The sequence below is a fragment of the Ambystoma mexicanum genome, chromosome 5q (assembly GCF_040938575.1).
Source record: "Ambystoma mexicanum isolate Mex_15411 chromosome 5q, UKY_AmexF1_1, whole genome shotgun sequence".
Classification (NCBI taxonomy): Eukaryota; Metazoa; Chordata; class Amphibia; order Caudata; family Ambystomatidae; genus Ambystoma; species Ambystoma mexicanum.
Window position 1 is genome coordinate 1089114692 of NC_090933.1, and position 14373 is coordinate 1089129064.

At 44.5% G+C, this 14373-nt stretch overlaps 1 protein-coding gene across 1 annotated transcript in view; it reads right to left on the minus strand.

Annotated features, from left to right (window-relative positions):
• Positions 1-14033, minus strand: part of LOC138498349 (transient receptor potential channel pyrexia-like) — a 738095-nt gene extending 724062 nt beyond the window's left edge. Inside the window, exons 1-3 of the mRNA XM_069622140.1 lie at positions 13806-14033; positions 13113-13199; positions 12867-13017 (exon numbers count right to left, since the gene is read on the minus strand). Of these exons, the coding sequence (XP_069478241.1) occupies positions 12867-13017; positions 13113-13199; positions 13806-14033 (466 nt within the window). The remainder of the gene's footprint in view (positions 1-12866; positions 13018-13112; positions 13200-13805) is intronic.
• Positions 14034-14373: the final 340 nt, after the last annotated feature.

Below are 14373 nucleotides of genomic sequence, written 5' to 3' on the forward strand. Positions count from 1 at the left end.
ACTGCCTTATTGATGCAGTAAGACTTGAAGGAAGACTTGATCTTCTGGACTATTAAGTTCCATTGGATGCGATGATGTTTCACTGCTGAAAATGAATGGGTTATTTCCTTGGCTAGGGTTAGAAAATCATACTTCTGATCTTTTCTCCTCACTGGTTTGCACTCCAAGAATATTCCACCAACACAGTGATTCTTGGGTCCCCAGCCTTAGAGAGGATTTCACTCATACCAGGGCATCAAACCATTGATGGAGGGGTTTCCGCAGCATATCTAATATACCTTTTAAAATAGGCAGCTTGCAGCTCGAGTACAGACACCCAGGTAGTCTGACTGTCCTTTGATGTAGAGACCCCTTTTCAGTCTGGTATCAAAGATAGGGATGCAACTTTGTCTCATGGGGGCAAGCAGACCAAAGCGGTCAACGTTGCTGGTCGTAAGAAAAGTGATTTCCGGTCCTGCCACATTTGGTTCCCTTTGGAAGAACCAGAGAGCACAGGCCTTGATAGAAAGACAGCTTGGCTCACTCCCATTCAGTTCTGTTTGGGAGAACTAGCATGGCCTAGACTGGGGTTTCCTTCAAAGCGGTTTCTTTGGTTTGGTACAATGTCATCTGTCTAGTCTTTAGTCCCTGGAAATTCATGGGCACCAAACGCCCTCTAGAGAATCAGGTAGGATTCACTATTGTTTGTCTCTCCAATTCATGTTGCTTCCAAATGGCAGTAGCATTAATTGGGGATGTATCCCTACACTGGCAGAGCAGGGGCACATATGTGCCACAATGCTGAGGTCTTCTTTCACAAACTATCCATAGCCCTTAAAATGCACTTTCAAGAACAGACAGTGATTGCGGTTTTCAGTCTCAGAGAGAGTCTCTCTCCCCTCCATCCACCCCCAACACAGGTCTGGCCATTCACATGGGCTGTGCCAGTCCACCCATCTTCCTGAAGAGGCCATGCCCATTGCTAGGGAAAATCAAACTCCTGCCTGGGCCTTAAACAGAAACTAAGTAGGGGCAAGGTTAACCCTATCATTATAGGAGAATCCAGGACCATGTCTGCAGCTAACGGTGCTTGTATTGCATCGTGCTAGATTTATAAATCGTGAACTGTGGCTTAAAAGCATCTAGGTGCTAACCGGGGATGGATGGTCTGGAGAACAATTTCGCGACAAAAATAATAAGATGTGTTTTCAATTCTCTGCAAAATGGAAGAATATCTCCAATGTCGTGAAGTCAGGCTGCAAGCTTATTCCACAGAGTGGGAGCAAGAAAGGGAAAAGAACGGCCACCCAGGTGGGCTTTCTGATTGTGTGTCACTTTCAGTAACACTTGAGAGGAGGAGTGGAGGCACCTAGTAGGTTGGTAGCGCTGCAGCTTATTTTTCAAATAGATTGCCACAGTGTTGTGAAGGGCCTGGGGTCATACATAAGGCCTTAAACTCCACTCTAGTTTTTAAGGGCAGCCAATGAAGTTGCAGCTGCATGCTTACAGATGGGGCAAGTCTTGGGGCATCTCGAGCCAACCTTGCCCGAGTTCTGAAGCACCTGTAGCCGCTGTAGCAGATAACATGGTTGTCCCAGATATACCCTTTTACAATAGTCCAGGTATCCCATAATTGCTGACCACCAATTGTCTGTTGACTGGACAGTCTGTAGGAAGAAATGGAAGAATCTTTTAGTTTAACAAAACCGGAATTACAGACTGACGATATCTGGGCTTCATAGGAGCCAGAGGGTGGAGCCTTACACCGAGGCTTTTAACAGAGACACTGGTAATGGGGCATGGGCCCAGAGAGTCAGGTAACAACTCGTGACTCCAGATGGTTTGAGCCCTCAGTAGACCGAACACAAGGACCTCGGTTTTTTCCCCATTGAGCTTTAGCCAGTTTGATGCCATCCATCCTCTGATTGCTGAGAGGCAGCTTCTCAACTTACAAGGGGGCTCAGTTGATGGTGAATCAAGGTGGAACAATAGCTGGGTGTCGTCCGCATAGGTATGAAAATGAACTCTGAATTTAGAAATAGGATTGGCCGGCGGACGTACATATAAATTAAATAGAATTTGCGATAACGCCAACCCTTGGGGTACACCACAGGGCAAAGAGACAGTTGGGGAGACACAAGCCTGAAATGAGACATCCTGAGACAGTCTGTGTACGTTCAGAAAGAACAGAGGCAAACCATGGCTATGGGAGCCACACAATTCCTGCTTGTTCAAGATGGCTAAGGAGAATGTCATGATCCACTGCATCAAAGGCCACGCAGAGGTCAATGAGAATCAGTACTGCCACACAATGTATATAACCAGTCAGTAAAATCTCCGTAGAATCGCAGAAAGACATTTTCTCATATTAAAGGCATGTCTCTCTATCAGAGATAGGAAGTACATTCACCCTGGAATAGATGTCCTATTATGTGGTCCAACTTGGGTCCTTCCTATCATCTATCTTCCTCTCCACCTGTGGTGTTTCCAGGGGTCTAACCTCTCGCCGTGGCTTTTCAACCAATACCTAGCAACTCTCGCCCACTGTATTGCCATTTTCTGCTCAAACTTCCAGTGCTACGCGGATGACACTCAACTCATTTTCAGGCTGCCCTCGGCCACCTCCTCCACCTCTCTCATCACTGATTGCCTAACTGCCATTCAAGATTGGTGTGCCGCCAACGATCTTTGTCTGAATGCCAGCAAGACTGAGATCCTCCTCATCGGCACACCATCAACTTCCTTTCCCCTCACTCTCTGGCCGGCCTCCCTTGGCCCTCCTCCTATCCCCACCTGCATGGCCAAGAACCTTGGTGTCACCTTTGATTCAATACTCTCCTTCTCCACCCACATCGCTGATGTGTCAAAAAAGTCTAACTTCCTACTGCACCTCCTCAGAGGTACTCTTCCTTTCCTCTCATTCCCCCAGAAGCTCACTGTCTCCCAAGCTCTGGTTCTCTCTAAGTTGGACTATTGCAACAACCTCTTTCTTAATCTACCTACCTCTACTCTCCGCCCTTTGCAACTTATCCAGACTGCAAGACTTGTCCTTGGCCTCATGCCCTGGATGGTATCTCTCCAGCTCTGAAATCTCTCCATTGGCTCCCAGTGGATGCAAGGATTAAATTCAAAACCCTCTGCATTCTCCACAAGGCTTTCTGGGGTCTGGGTGCAACATACCTTCAGCTATCCCTCCGCAAATACCTCCCTTCTCGAGCACTCCGCTCCTCTACCTCTAACTCCCTCAGGGTCAGTCGTTTCTCAAAGAAACGAGCTGGGGGTAGATCTCTGTCTTTGCCTGGGGCCGCCCTCTGGAACAGCCTCCCTGCCATTCTAAAACTTGAGGAGAACCATCTCTGGTTCCGGAAGCATCTCAAGACCTTCCTCTTTGCTTCTGCCTTTGCCCCCCATTTCCCCTGCTAATTCTACTCTCCCTTGGCACCATACACCTGGCCACCCTCTTTCCTCCGGGCCCAGGTACCTGCTCTTCTTGCCACCTGCACGCACTGCCTCCGGGCTACCCCTTGGACTGGGGTCTGTATCTGTACCCATACAGCCCCCACCCTCTTTTTTTTTGTTTTTCCTGCACTTATCAGACCTACCCAGCCTGCTGCCTTAAACCCAGCACTGCCACTTGTGGCTGCACTCCCTCTGTTTGTTGCCTTTTTATTTATTTATTTATTTTTATTATTTATGTTTTTTTCCTCCTTGCGCCGCACTTTCCTTTTTGTTCCCCCTTCCATGCACTTCTCCCCTCTCCCCGTCTTCCATGCGCTTGCGCGTTCTAAATGTCACTGGGCCTAGTAAGATTGTTGTTTTTGTTTCTCCTCTGTTTCCCTTCCCTTGCCTCTGAAACACATGTGTATGAGCGTGATATAAATAAAATATCAATATCAATATCAATGTGTATGTTGCAATTACACAGATCGTCCTTCAACATTGAATATGCTGTAAAATATTGGTATGGACCAGAGCTCCCCTAAAGATCCAGTGTACCTGAAGTTGCATGTAGTGGATTCAATAATAGGCATGTAGTAAGCCATAAACAGACTGTATACCAGTTACAGTGTGATCTCTATGTCAGTGGAGTCTGACTTTATTCAAATGTAAATTCTATTAAAAAAATCTAATGCAATATGACAGGTACATAGATATCCCTAGTCTCATAGCTATGTTAATGGTCCTTACCTGTCCGATGGGACATGTGGAGGAACAATAGTCTTGTGTAACATCGCAGGCAATGTAAATCAGAACTCCCCCCGCCCCCCCTCCGCCAGTCAGTCGGTCAGAGAACCATATGCATAAAACCTGGTTGCACCTTTCCTACCAGCAACTACTGTTTCAACTGGAGGGACTGCTGCAATGTCTATTTACTCCCCTTGTCAGTTGCCTGTGTGCCTGTGCGTACATATTTAGCAAAATATTTTGCAACCTCCACCCATATGCAGTCTAACGTCGTTTCCCTGGTATCGTATCAAAATAATGAAAAATAAACCAAAGATATGTTTACTGCAGATTCGCAGTAAACGAAAATGACGAATCCCCATTACAACGCACAAGGAGTTTGGGTGTTGCCGGGGTCTCCCCTGCAGTTTGCAAGGCCGGGATTCGGCCATTGTGGCATAGATATCACATCTATGTGATCACTGCGTGGCTGCATTTTTGCATTCAGAATTTCCGTATGTGGTATTTTCGGGCACGCAGTGATCACATAGATCTGTTTCCCCCATGTGCTACCTTCTTTTAGCCAACTTAGGAATTTGGCAAGTGCAATAATCGTAGGGGGAGATCATAGCTTCGTAGCCATAGCACTGTGAGATCTTTCTCATACGTGCAGGTCTGCCATGGAGTGATACCATGCTGTCCACCCTGCGTGCAGATATCTCCCACCTCCGTATATAGGTCATCACAGTTGGTGTGGCTTAGCAGGGAGGGGAAGGACAACCATGGCTCCTGGAACAGAATGTGCAGATGCACAGACAGTACATCCTGGCACCCATTTCACTTGGAGAGAATAGTAGTGGGGAGGAGGGAGTTCTCATGTAGAGGGGTAGTTGCAGTGTGGAGGTGGGAGTTGTAGTGGGGGATTCCTGTGCATGGTGGTGGCTCTCCTGGAGACTGGAGTTGGCCTTACTTTCTCTCTGCCGCTTCTCTACTCACAGGCCTGACAGTTCCGTGTCTGCTGCTGCTACAGGGTTGATTTGGCATAATGTTTAGTACATTGTTGCTTTTTATACTATGTTGCCAGCACTGTCTGAATGTATTGTATAAGTACTTCCTCGCTTTCAATGGTTCCGTCTTCATCACTCTGCAGGGCCCACTCGTCCCAGTACTCGTATTACCCAGGTTCCTCTGATTATTCTTCCTCTTGGTATTTACCAGGACAGTAAGGTCTTCTATCTTATACATATGCATAGACTTACCCTTTACAAAGAGGTTAGCAAAGGAAAGAGGGGATAGAGTTTTTGGGGGTGTGCTGTCCGCATAAGGGCTGTACCCTAGATGTTCACACTTATCCCCATGGCGAGGAGTCCCGCTCCATGAGAGCCTCCTGCGTTAAACCACTCCCAGGGGGACTATCGGGTAGCAGCATTATCTCCCTGGACTCATCTAAGGAATCTTCACAACTTTCATTAAAAAATTCAAATGGAAGTTATGTATAGTCCATACCTTTGCTTCGGGTTCGACATGAAACTTTGGGAAGCATGGAAAAGTATGGACATAGCAGAATTATGCGCTAGTGGCTGTGGAAAGATAGGGGATCTCTTCTGAGATGGGCAATTGCTCTCTTTTGAAAGTGGAGGGACAATATGATATGCTGAAGGGTTCCTTTTTTACCATACGCACAAGTAGTAAAAAGGTTGGCTGGATTGTGGGGAGAAATCCTGGTGAAACCGGCATCTTATTCATTATTGCAGATGGTGCTGACTATTATCGAAGGGACAGGGGCCATATTGCGATTATACAAGTGGTTCCAAGAGGGGATACCGCGGCAGAAACTAGGTATTACCAAATGGGAAAAAGATGTTGGGGTTGTAATATCAGAGAAAACCTGGGTTCGAATATGGGAACACGAAACAAGGTATCGAGGAACAAATGGTTCTGGTTGATTCAGTTCAACATCTTCATAGGGTGCATATGACCCCGATGAGATTAAATATCATTAAACAGCAGGTGTCTCATTGTTGTCCATGGTGTGGGGGGTGTTCGGCAGGTTTTTGGAATATGATATGGAAGTGCCAAGTTATCTCCACATATTGGGAGGGCTGTTGACTAAGATTAACTCTGTAGTACTTGGCTCATATGACTGCATGCCATCTTTATGCTTGTGGGGACTGGTGCCAGGTAAAAGAGGGGGTAAAACGAGGAAAAAGATGGTGGCCTTTCTGTTGGTTTTGGCTAAGAGACAGGTGGCTATATCATGGACATGTTCTAAGGGCCCAGCGATACAACAATGGATTAGAGACGTTCAAAGATGGGGTCTGTTTGAATCAGTAATTCTGCGTAAACAGGAAGGAAAGGACATGGAGGGCGGTGATGGGGAGGATGCATGGGGGCAGATGTTTAACGAATTGATGGCATCGCCAGATCTCAGACCACCCTGAAAGGAAATGGCCAGAAGTGGGCAACTTCTAAACAAAAGGGATTCGTTTCCAGATGGGTGAAAGGGGTTTGGAACGGCTGTTGGATACGCTGTGAGGGAGAAGGGCCGAGACAGGTATTGAGGGAAGAGAAATGGAGATCCAGAATCAACAGCAACAGACATGAAAGTCAGACGCACAGAATATATGTCCCTGGGGTTGTGCTGGAGGGTGAATTGTGGGGCTATATGTTATTGTAATGCTGCAATTGTATTATTGTTTGTTGCAACCAGTATTTGGAAAATAAAAACAGGTGTTAACAATAAATCACATTGGTAAACTCCTCATATTAAATGAATAGTCTTTCATTGTGTCCCAAGATAACTCCAATGGGGGTTACAATGATTTGAATCTTCATGCCAGTTTTGGCTGAGCATTGGTGGCCTAACTGGTAAAAGGATGAACATATTTATCATCTAAGGCGAGATATGATTCACTCCTCAGTCTCAAGGTCATTTCCTTGTACTTCTGTTACTAGACTATCATAGGTAAGGCCGTCACCCTGTATCCAGATGCTGTTTGCACATGATGCTGACATTTATTTCTGGCGGTGGAGAAGTTATTGGCAGATGGAATCTCTCAAACTCTGGTGAAAGTGGCTGATTGTCAGTGAGACAGCCCTGAATGGGCATCAAGAATGGCCCCCTGAACTTTGAGGTTTCTGAGATGGTGGCAGAGGCTGACCTAGGCTGCTCTCCATGTAGGTGCACGGTACTCAAGTGGAGCCACTTAACTCAGCATCACCCCTTCAGGCCCTTGACATGAAGCATCCTGCAGAGATCCTCAGGCTTAAAGTGAGAATTATGGATGCTCAGCTAGCGCCCCTGTCCATCGTAGGTTCCCAGCACAGAGTGAGCCAAAAGCAGGACATGCTCAGCATATGGAGCTGGAGGATGTGGGTAGTACTGGCCGTACTAAGTCACAGGACCTGTGCCCCTTGAATGTGTTGAAGGGCCAGCTAATGACAAGGTCTTCTGCTGATGGTACATGACCTCACAAACTAGTACCTGAGCCTGCTAAAAGTGAAGGAGAACACATATTGTGATGACAACCCAAAGTGATAACCCAAATGGAAAGTGAAAAGTGATGCGTCATATCTGTGTGGCTCCACAGAGTTCATCGACACAGCACCGTAGTAAGGAATGGAAGATCTTTAGTGAAAGGCGCACACTTTTACAAAAGGATTACCTTGGACTACATTTAGATATCTCTGGTGAGTTCTGCATAGTACTTGCAGAACCAATGTTCAGCCATTTTGTGCGTGGAATTTCTTTTAGCTGGTTAAACTGACCTCACTGCAGACAATTAAGTATATCGCGCATTGAAGCTGAAATGGCTCAGTTTCTGTCTATTTTCACAGGGACTACTAGCGTTGTAGGAATTTGCTGGGTTCAGAGACAACCTGTAGTTATTTTAACTGTTATCTGTACAACCTTACTCATGGCTCTGTGTGTCTTAAGAATATGAGTCCCATTCCACATGAGGGACTGATATTTATGTTACTGTATTTTGGCAATGATGAACTGGAGATGGAATGTTCTGGTAAATGGCTAGGGTGTTTTGACGAGATACGCCTTGGTAGACGGTAAAGATTCCGGTGTACCTGCACATTCTTCCGCAACCTGCTATAAAGTGTAAAGTTATACATTATTACAGACGCTATAACTATGTAACATTGACCATTTTGGGTAATGTACACCCATGTTTTTATCATATGTATATGCTGCTGCGCTCAGCTTTGCAGCTTAATAAATTGAGAACAGCATTTCAACTCTGGTGCACCGAGTTTGAGTGGTGAGTTTCTTCCATCCCTTACACATTGCAGACACCAAACCAGGGTTTGGAGCAAAGGTGTTTGCCTGCCAGAACAGGTTGGTGCCGTGACTCAGATCGTCGCTCGGAAGTCGGTGACACCACTAGTGCGGCTGTTTGATGATATCCCTGTTGCTACAGGTTTTCCTTCTGGCCAATATAGGTGGAAGAGTGTTTACAGGACAGTCATTGATCATAAACCTATTTTTTCTTTATCTCGACTTGTGTTTACTTCAGTTCAGTGGTGTATTTAGGCTTTCTGCTGCCCTAGGCCAAAACAAGTGCATGCGCCCCCCCCCATCTTTATCTGACTCTGCAACTTCAACAGATTCCACCCCTTCAACAAATTCTGTCCACGTTGTCCAAACAATGCACCTTCAACTCCATTTTGTCCCCCAGTTTTGCTCCATAACATTACAAAGATGTTTTTTAAGTTTGCAGGGATTAGAAAGTTATTGCTTCCTCTCTATTAATGCAAGCCTGTTATCTTCTATGTTACGCTAGTTGAAAGAGTGTTTTCAGATCACTGCTGCACAAGATTTGGAGAAGGCAGTGTGTTCTACAGTTGAGTGCACTAGAGGTGTTTGATACGGCTAATTATCACTTCCTCCAAAAAATTGTTTTCAGACCTAACCAATAGAAGACAAGAACATAACCTTTCTGCCAACTGAACACAAGTGAGACATGGTTGGAACAAAGGACATTTTGGTTTCAATGCTAATATCTAGATTTCACACAAATTGCCTGCTGTCACTCCATGAGAAGCACCTAGACTGGTCTGTAATATTAATGAACCATAACTAAATGTCTACATCCGGTCTTGTCAAATGGTAAAGTTTACATATGAAATATATGCAAAATGGTTAATAAAAATCACCCAACCCCCCCTTCTCATGGTTACAGCTCTGGTGTTCGCAGGGTGGAAAATGGAAATATGGCGAGTTACCATCTGCAGCCGCTTTACCTCCAATCCCTTGGGTTGGAACGCCATTAAAATATAGCACAATAACAAGTGTAGTTTGTAAACTCTGCCTGGACATAAATACCTCAGTAGAGGAAAGACAGTTGGAGAAGGTCCTGTGACTATTTGGCTGTGCGTTCTCATGGTGGAGTAATGCATAGGGCGACCCTAAACATTCATATGTGGGAAGCAACAACATACCTCGTAGCTGCACAATGCAGGCCTCTTTTATAACAAATGATGTCATACATACTGTTTACATCATTGCTGTTTCTACAATTGTTCAAACTACCCAACACCCCAAGAGTAAAATTGAGCAATGGATCGGGCGATCCAAGAAAACAATTTTACCTTTGTGGGTGTGGTTAGGCTAAGGGTTTTTGCCAGCTTGCGCTTAAAGTAATTTAAAATGCTTGTTAACTCTGTAGTGTTGGTTGGAATGTACAATACATAGGAACATTTTGAGATTTGTGGGTATAGATATAGGTGTCTTGCTGTCGTTTGAAGTACTGTTTCACAGTAAAAGTACTTAGAGTATAATTATTAGTGTATGTGTATATTGATTAGAAAGAACTCCAAAGATAATGTGAAGTGGCACCAATAAAACCAATAAGGTTTTGGCTGTTTTGCATATTAAAGAGCATTTTGGCAAGATAAGAATGTCCAAAGGGCTTTATATCTGCCTGTGAGAGAGTTGTATGACTGATCACTAAATACCTAAAGCACGCTGGGTTTGATACACGTTTCCTTTTTTTTCTCTAAAAATAATAAGTCACCCTAACAATAAAGCTTTCGTAAATATCAAGCATATATACAAGTTTGGCCATTAAAAATGTTAGCTGTCACAGTGGAATGGATGCTAACAGCTAAAAATTACTCAAAGTGGTGTGGATCAGCCAGACACAGGGAAACAAAATTGCCTTTATATTTAAAAATTGACAACCAGTAAATTGAAAATAACTGCAATAAAATGTCACTCCTCTGGCAATCTGCCACCCTAGGCCTGGGTCTAGTTAGCCTTGTTGTAAATACGTCTATGCTTGGGTTTAAAGAGTATAGGCACATTAATTAGTACCCAGAATTGGTGCAGAACTATTTTCCTTTGTCTTGCCGTGTAGTGAAATCTAAAGATGGGGTTTACTTTTATTAGTACCCAGAATTGGTACCAAACTATCTTCCTTTGTTTTGCTATGCAGTGAAATCTAAAGATGGGGTTGGTTACTTTTATTTAGGCTATGTTGTTGATATTGCCAGCAATTGCACATGGCTGGACAGTGCTATTTTCAATTTTACCTAGATTGCATCCACAACTGCCAATATATCAAACTGCTGGGTCTGTGTGAATGGCCCTAAACATGTGTTCCAGGGCTAACTTCTAGTATCCAGACTTGTGGGTACTGCAGCATGGCTGGCTTCTGAAGGCACTACTCTGTGGTTAATTTATGTGAACTCCACATCCCTTTCCATGTTAGTTCAGAAGGGGTGCCTCTTTATGTTACCAATTTAGGAGAGGCTCAATTGACATGGAAACATACCCCATAATAGTACCCAGCGAGGGACAATGAGCTTGTAACAAGCAAGCTCATTGACCCTCGACGAGTCATTACAAGCCCAACCAGTGGTCGAAGTGTATGTAAAGAAGTAGTGGAACCATGGTCCCTGCTGGCTTGCCCTTGAGCCTCACAAACCCCATTGCCACGCCCCCTCTCATGTGCAATCCAAACCCCCAAACACACCAGCTGTTTAAGGGAATTAGTACCCCGGTCTATCAGGCTGGAGTACTAGTAGCAATAAGCCCCTCACTTGGGGGCCATTAGCACTTCCTGAAGCAGTGATGGCCCCCCAGGTCGGAGCCTATTCCTTAAATGTGAAAACTCCACATATGAGAGATCCCACCATCTAGGTGATGTTCAATGTCAAGATCCTTGGCAACAGGCAGGAGCCTATTGTAAAGAATCCAACTGCATTACAATTTCAAGATGATGTGGTAAGGTGATTGGGCATCAAAGGCATGCAGTGGGGTCAGCTGCTCCCCATGCCAGGACAGACGAAGAGAGGTCTTCCATTACCAACTTTGCTGATCATACACCTGGAGGGCAAATCATGGGTTCTATGTGATTTTAAGCAATACATTACAGGGACGGATGATTTAACGAAAGCTAAAACAACGAAAAAACACTGATTATTATTTTTTTCTTCTATTTTGCCTCCCCAATCCCTTGTTCCTCTATCATTTTAAACCCACCTCAGCTCCCCACCTTTTAACTCCATACCCCACCCGCATAGATAAAAAAACAAAAACATTTTGTGTTTTTTCGTCATTTTCATTTCGGTAAAACATCTGTCTCTGAAAAGGATTTCATTATAATCCCTGGATACCAAAATCATGAGGTCAAGGATCATAGTGTGGCCTTAAATAAAAAGAGGAAGAGGCATTTGATGCAGATCAGGGAAGGCTGGCCACAATTAGAGTTGCGTTGGACAGGATTTATGTCCAGGAGGTTTTGGCACAGGGCTAACAGCACAATGGGTGTGGACAGGGCAAGGAGGAAATAAAATATAGATATTCAAACGTTCTGTCAGTACTGGGAGATTTTTGGGAGTGCTTGTGAGCACTGGCAGTGATTAAAGGAGATGGGGTACACCTACCTATGACGAGCAAATAATTTGATATTTTGGCACTAGTCAGCCGGTTGGTGACATTTGTGAAAGGGAAGACAAATGAAAGCTGCATGGTGTACTCAAGTGCCTCGTTGCAGGGTTTTACTGAGTTCCTTTGCACGTGTAGGATGGTAGTGAAGAGATTTAATTGCTAGGCAGTGTTCCAGAGGTATTGTTTAGTTCTTTTTAGATGAACAGGCTAGCCTGGGGAATTGTGTGGGTGGGTGGATGGATATTGGTAGGACGGAGTGGTTGCCTGGTGCAATTTTATCCCAGACAGTGAGGAATGGTCAATGCATTGCAATGCATGTTAAGTAAATGTGCAATGGGAGAGTGTCGCCAGAGGAAGGACTTTGCGGCAGCAGGGGATAGGGGGTGAATGTATAGGGTGTGGCTAGGGTTAGAATTAGGTTATGTTAGAAGGTGTGTCGGATAAGTCTGTACGGTAATGTGGAAATGAGGCGATGTAGTGTTTCTGCCACATAAAAGAGACCTTTAACACTTCATTGAAGCCTATGTGACTTTTCTACTATGTAGTCCAAAACAAACAGCTGCATTATCGCTCCAGCCAAGGAGCTCGTGTTTTCTTTCTGAGATCACAAATCTGTTCCACTCCCTAAATGGCCCCCTTCACCTTTTCATGGAATGTTTATGCAGGAACATTCTCTTCTTACAAACCATGCTCACCCTTTCTTAGAGCTCAGGGTCCCAAGATGTCTGCCCATGCACACACCCTAAAAGCTGATGTATGCATGTAAGGGATTACTCTAGCGCAAACCTAGTAGGGTGTGTCAAAGCACTGCTGTACATACCTCCACTGTTTATTAGGAAGGCCACCATTTCTGGGTAATCTACTGCTGCCGCCACATGCAGTGGTGTGACCCCAAACCGGTCCGCTTTATTAACATCTGCGCCTCTCTCTATCAGATACCTGGCAACATCTGGGTGCCAGCTTTTGGCGATCTGCAAGGCAAAGGTTTAATGCATCACTCAGGTAGATATCACGTTTTGTGAATTGGCCAGACTTGAATGTACGCCCGCTGCCCCCTATGCAGTACCTCATGCAGAACCGTTTGCCCATATCGGTCAGTGGTGTGCACAGTGCAGTCGCTTTCCAACAGCTGATTCAAGGTTTGCAAATTGATCTGAAACATAACAAGTGCGATCCAATTTAATACACTAATCGATATGTTTCGAAACATGATTTCATAATCATTATGTCCATTTTTTGTGTGAATTATGTCTGTCACTTTTAGAATCATGGACACAACTCGAATACAATAACAATTATTCTTTTTTTTAAAACAGCACCATGGTCACAGGTTAGGGAGGACATCAAAATGATAGAAGAGAACAGACCTCGACTGTGTGCACAGGAAACACACATTATCAAATGAGGAGGGAAAGGGTGGAGAGAGAGAGAGAGAGAGATAGGGATGCCACACAGCTCCCTTCAAAATTCAGATAGCTTTAATATACTAAACAACAGGTATAGCAAAAACACAAAGACAATTGTGCTCAATAATTCTATTAAAGAGTCGACACAATTTAAAAAAAAGATATTTCCAAACGGGTTTCATTCAAGACTATTTAATAAGTGTGAATGTTCCAAAAAGGCTTATTGTTTGAATCATACTTCGCCATATTAAGTACAATAGACAATAAGTAAGGACAATTAAAAGAATGTTATTCAAGTAATGAGTGGAGACTGAATATACAGCACCCATTGCAATGTCAACATTCGATGTTACCTCTCCAGGCTCAAAGTCCTTGTTTGCAAGTTGATCCCAGGTGCTTTGCATAGACCTGTGATAAGGGCGTGCCTGTGCTTCAGCATCGTCACCACCCGTACCCTCTTTTCCCCACCCCATAAATGATGCTCGGATTGTGCAGTGTCTTTGGGCCTCATCACTACTTGGGCGGAAGCCCTTAAATGCGTTGTTAACGCTATTACTGCCGCATTTAAGGGCTGGCCCCATTATGAGTTGAGTGGAAAGTTTGGAGTTTTACTTCCAGCCTTTTGCTGGAGGTACAAATCCTGCTATCTGGCTGTTTTGGCACTATGAGAGAAGCGCTAATTGTGCATGCTAATAGCACCATGAAACCCCCATTGGGACCAATGGACCCAATGGGGAATGTGGCTTAACCCTCCGATTCATCTGCGGGTTCCGAGATTCATTCCTCCCATTCCTGCGTGGGATTTGCATTATATAAAGGTGACCGCATACCACTCTCCCTAACCTTCCGCTATTGTTTTTTTTAACCCATGTCCACACATTCTGGGATTGCTACAGTCATGCTTGTGTTTTATGTACACAA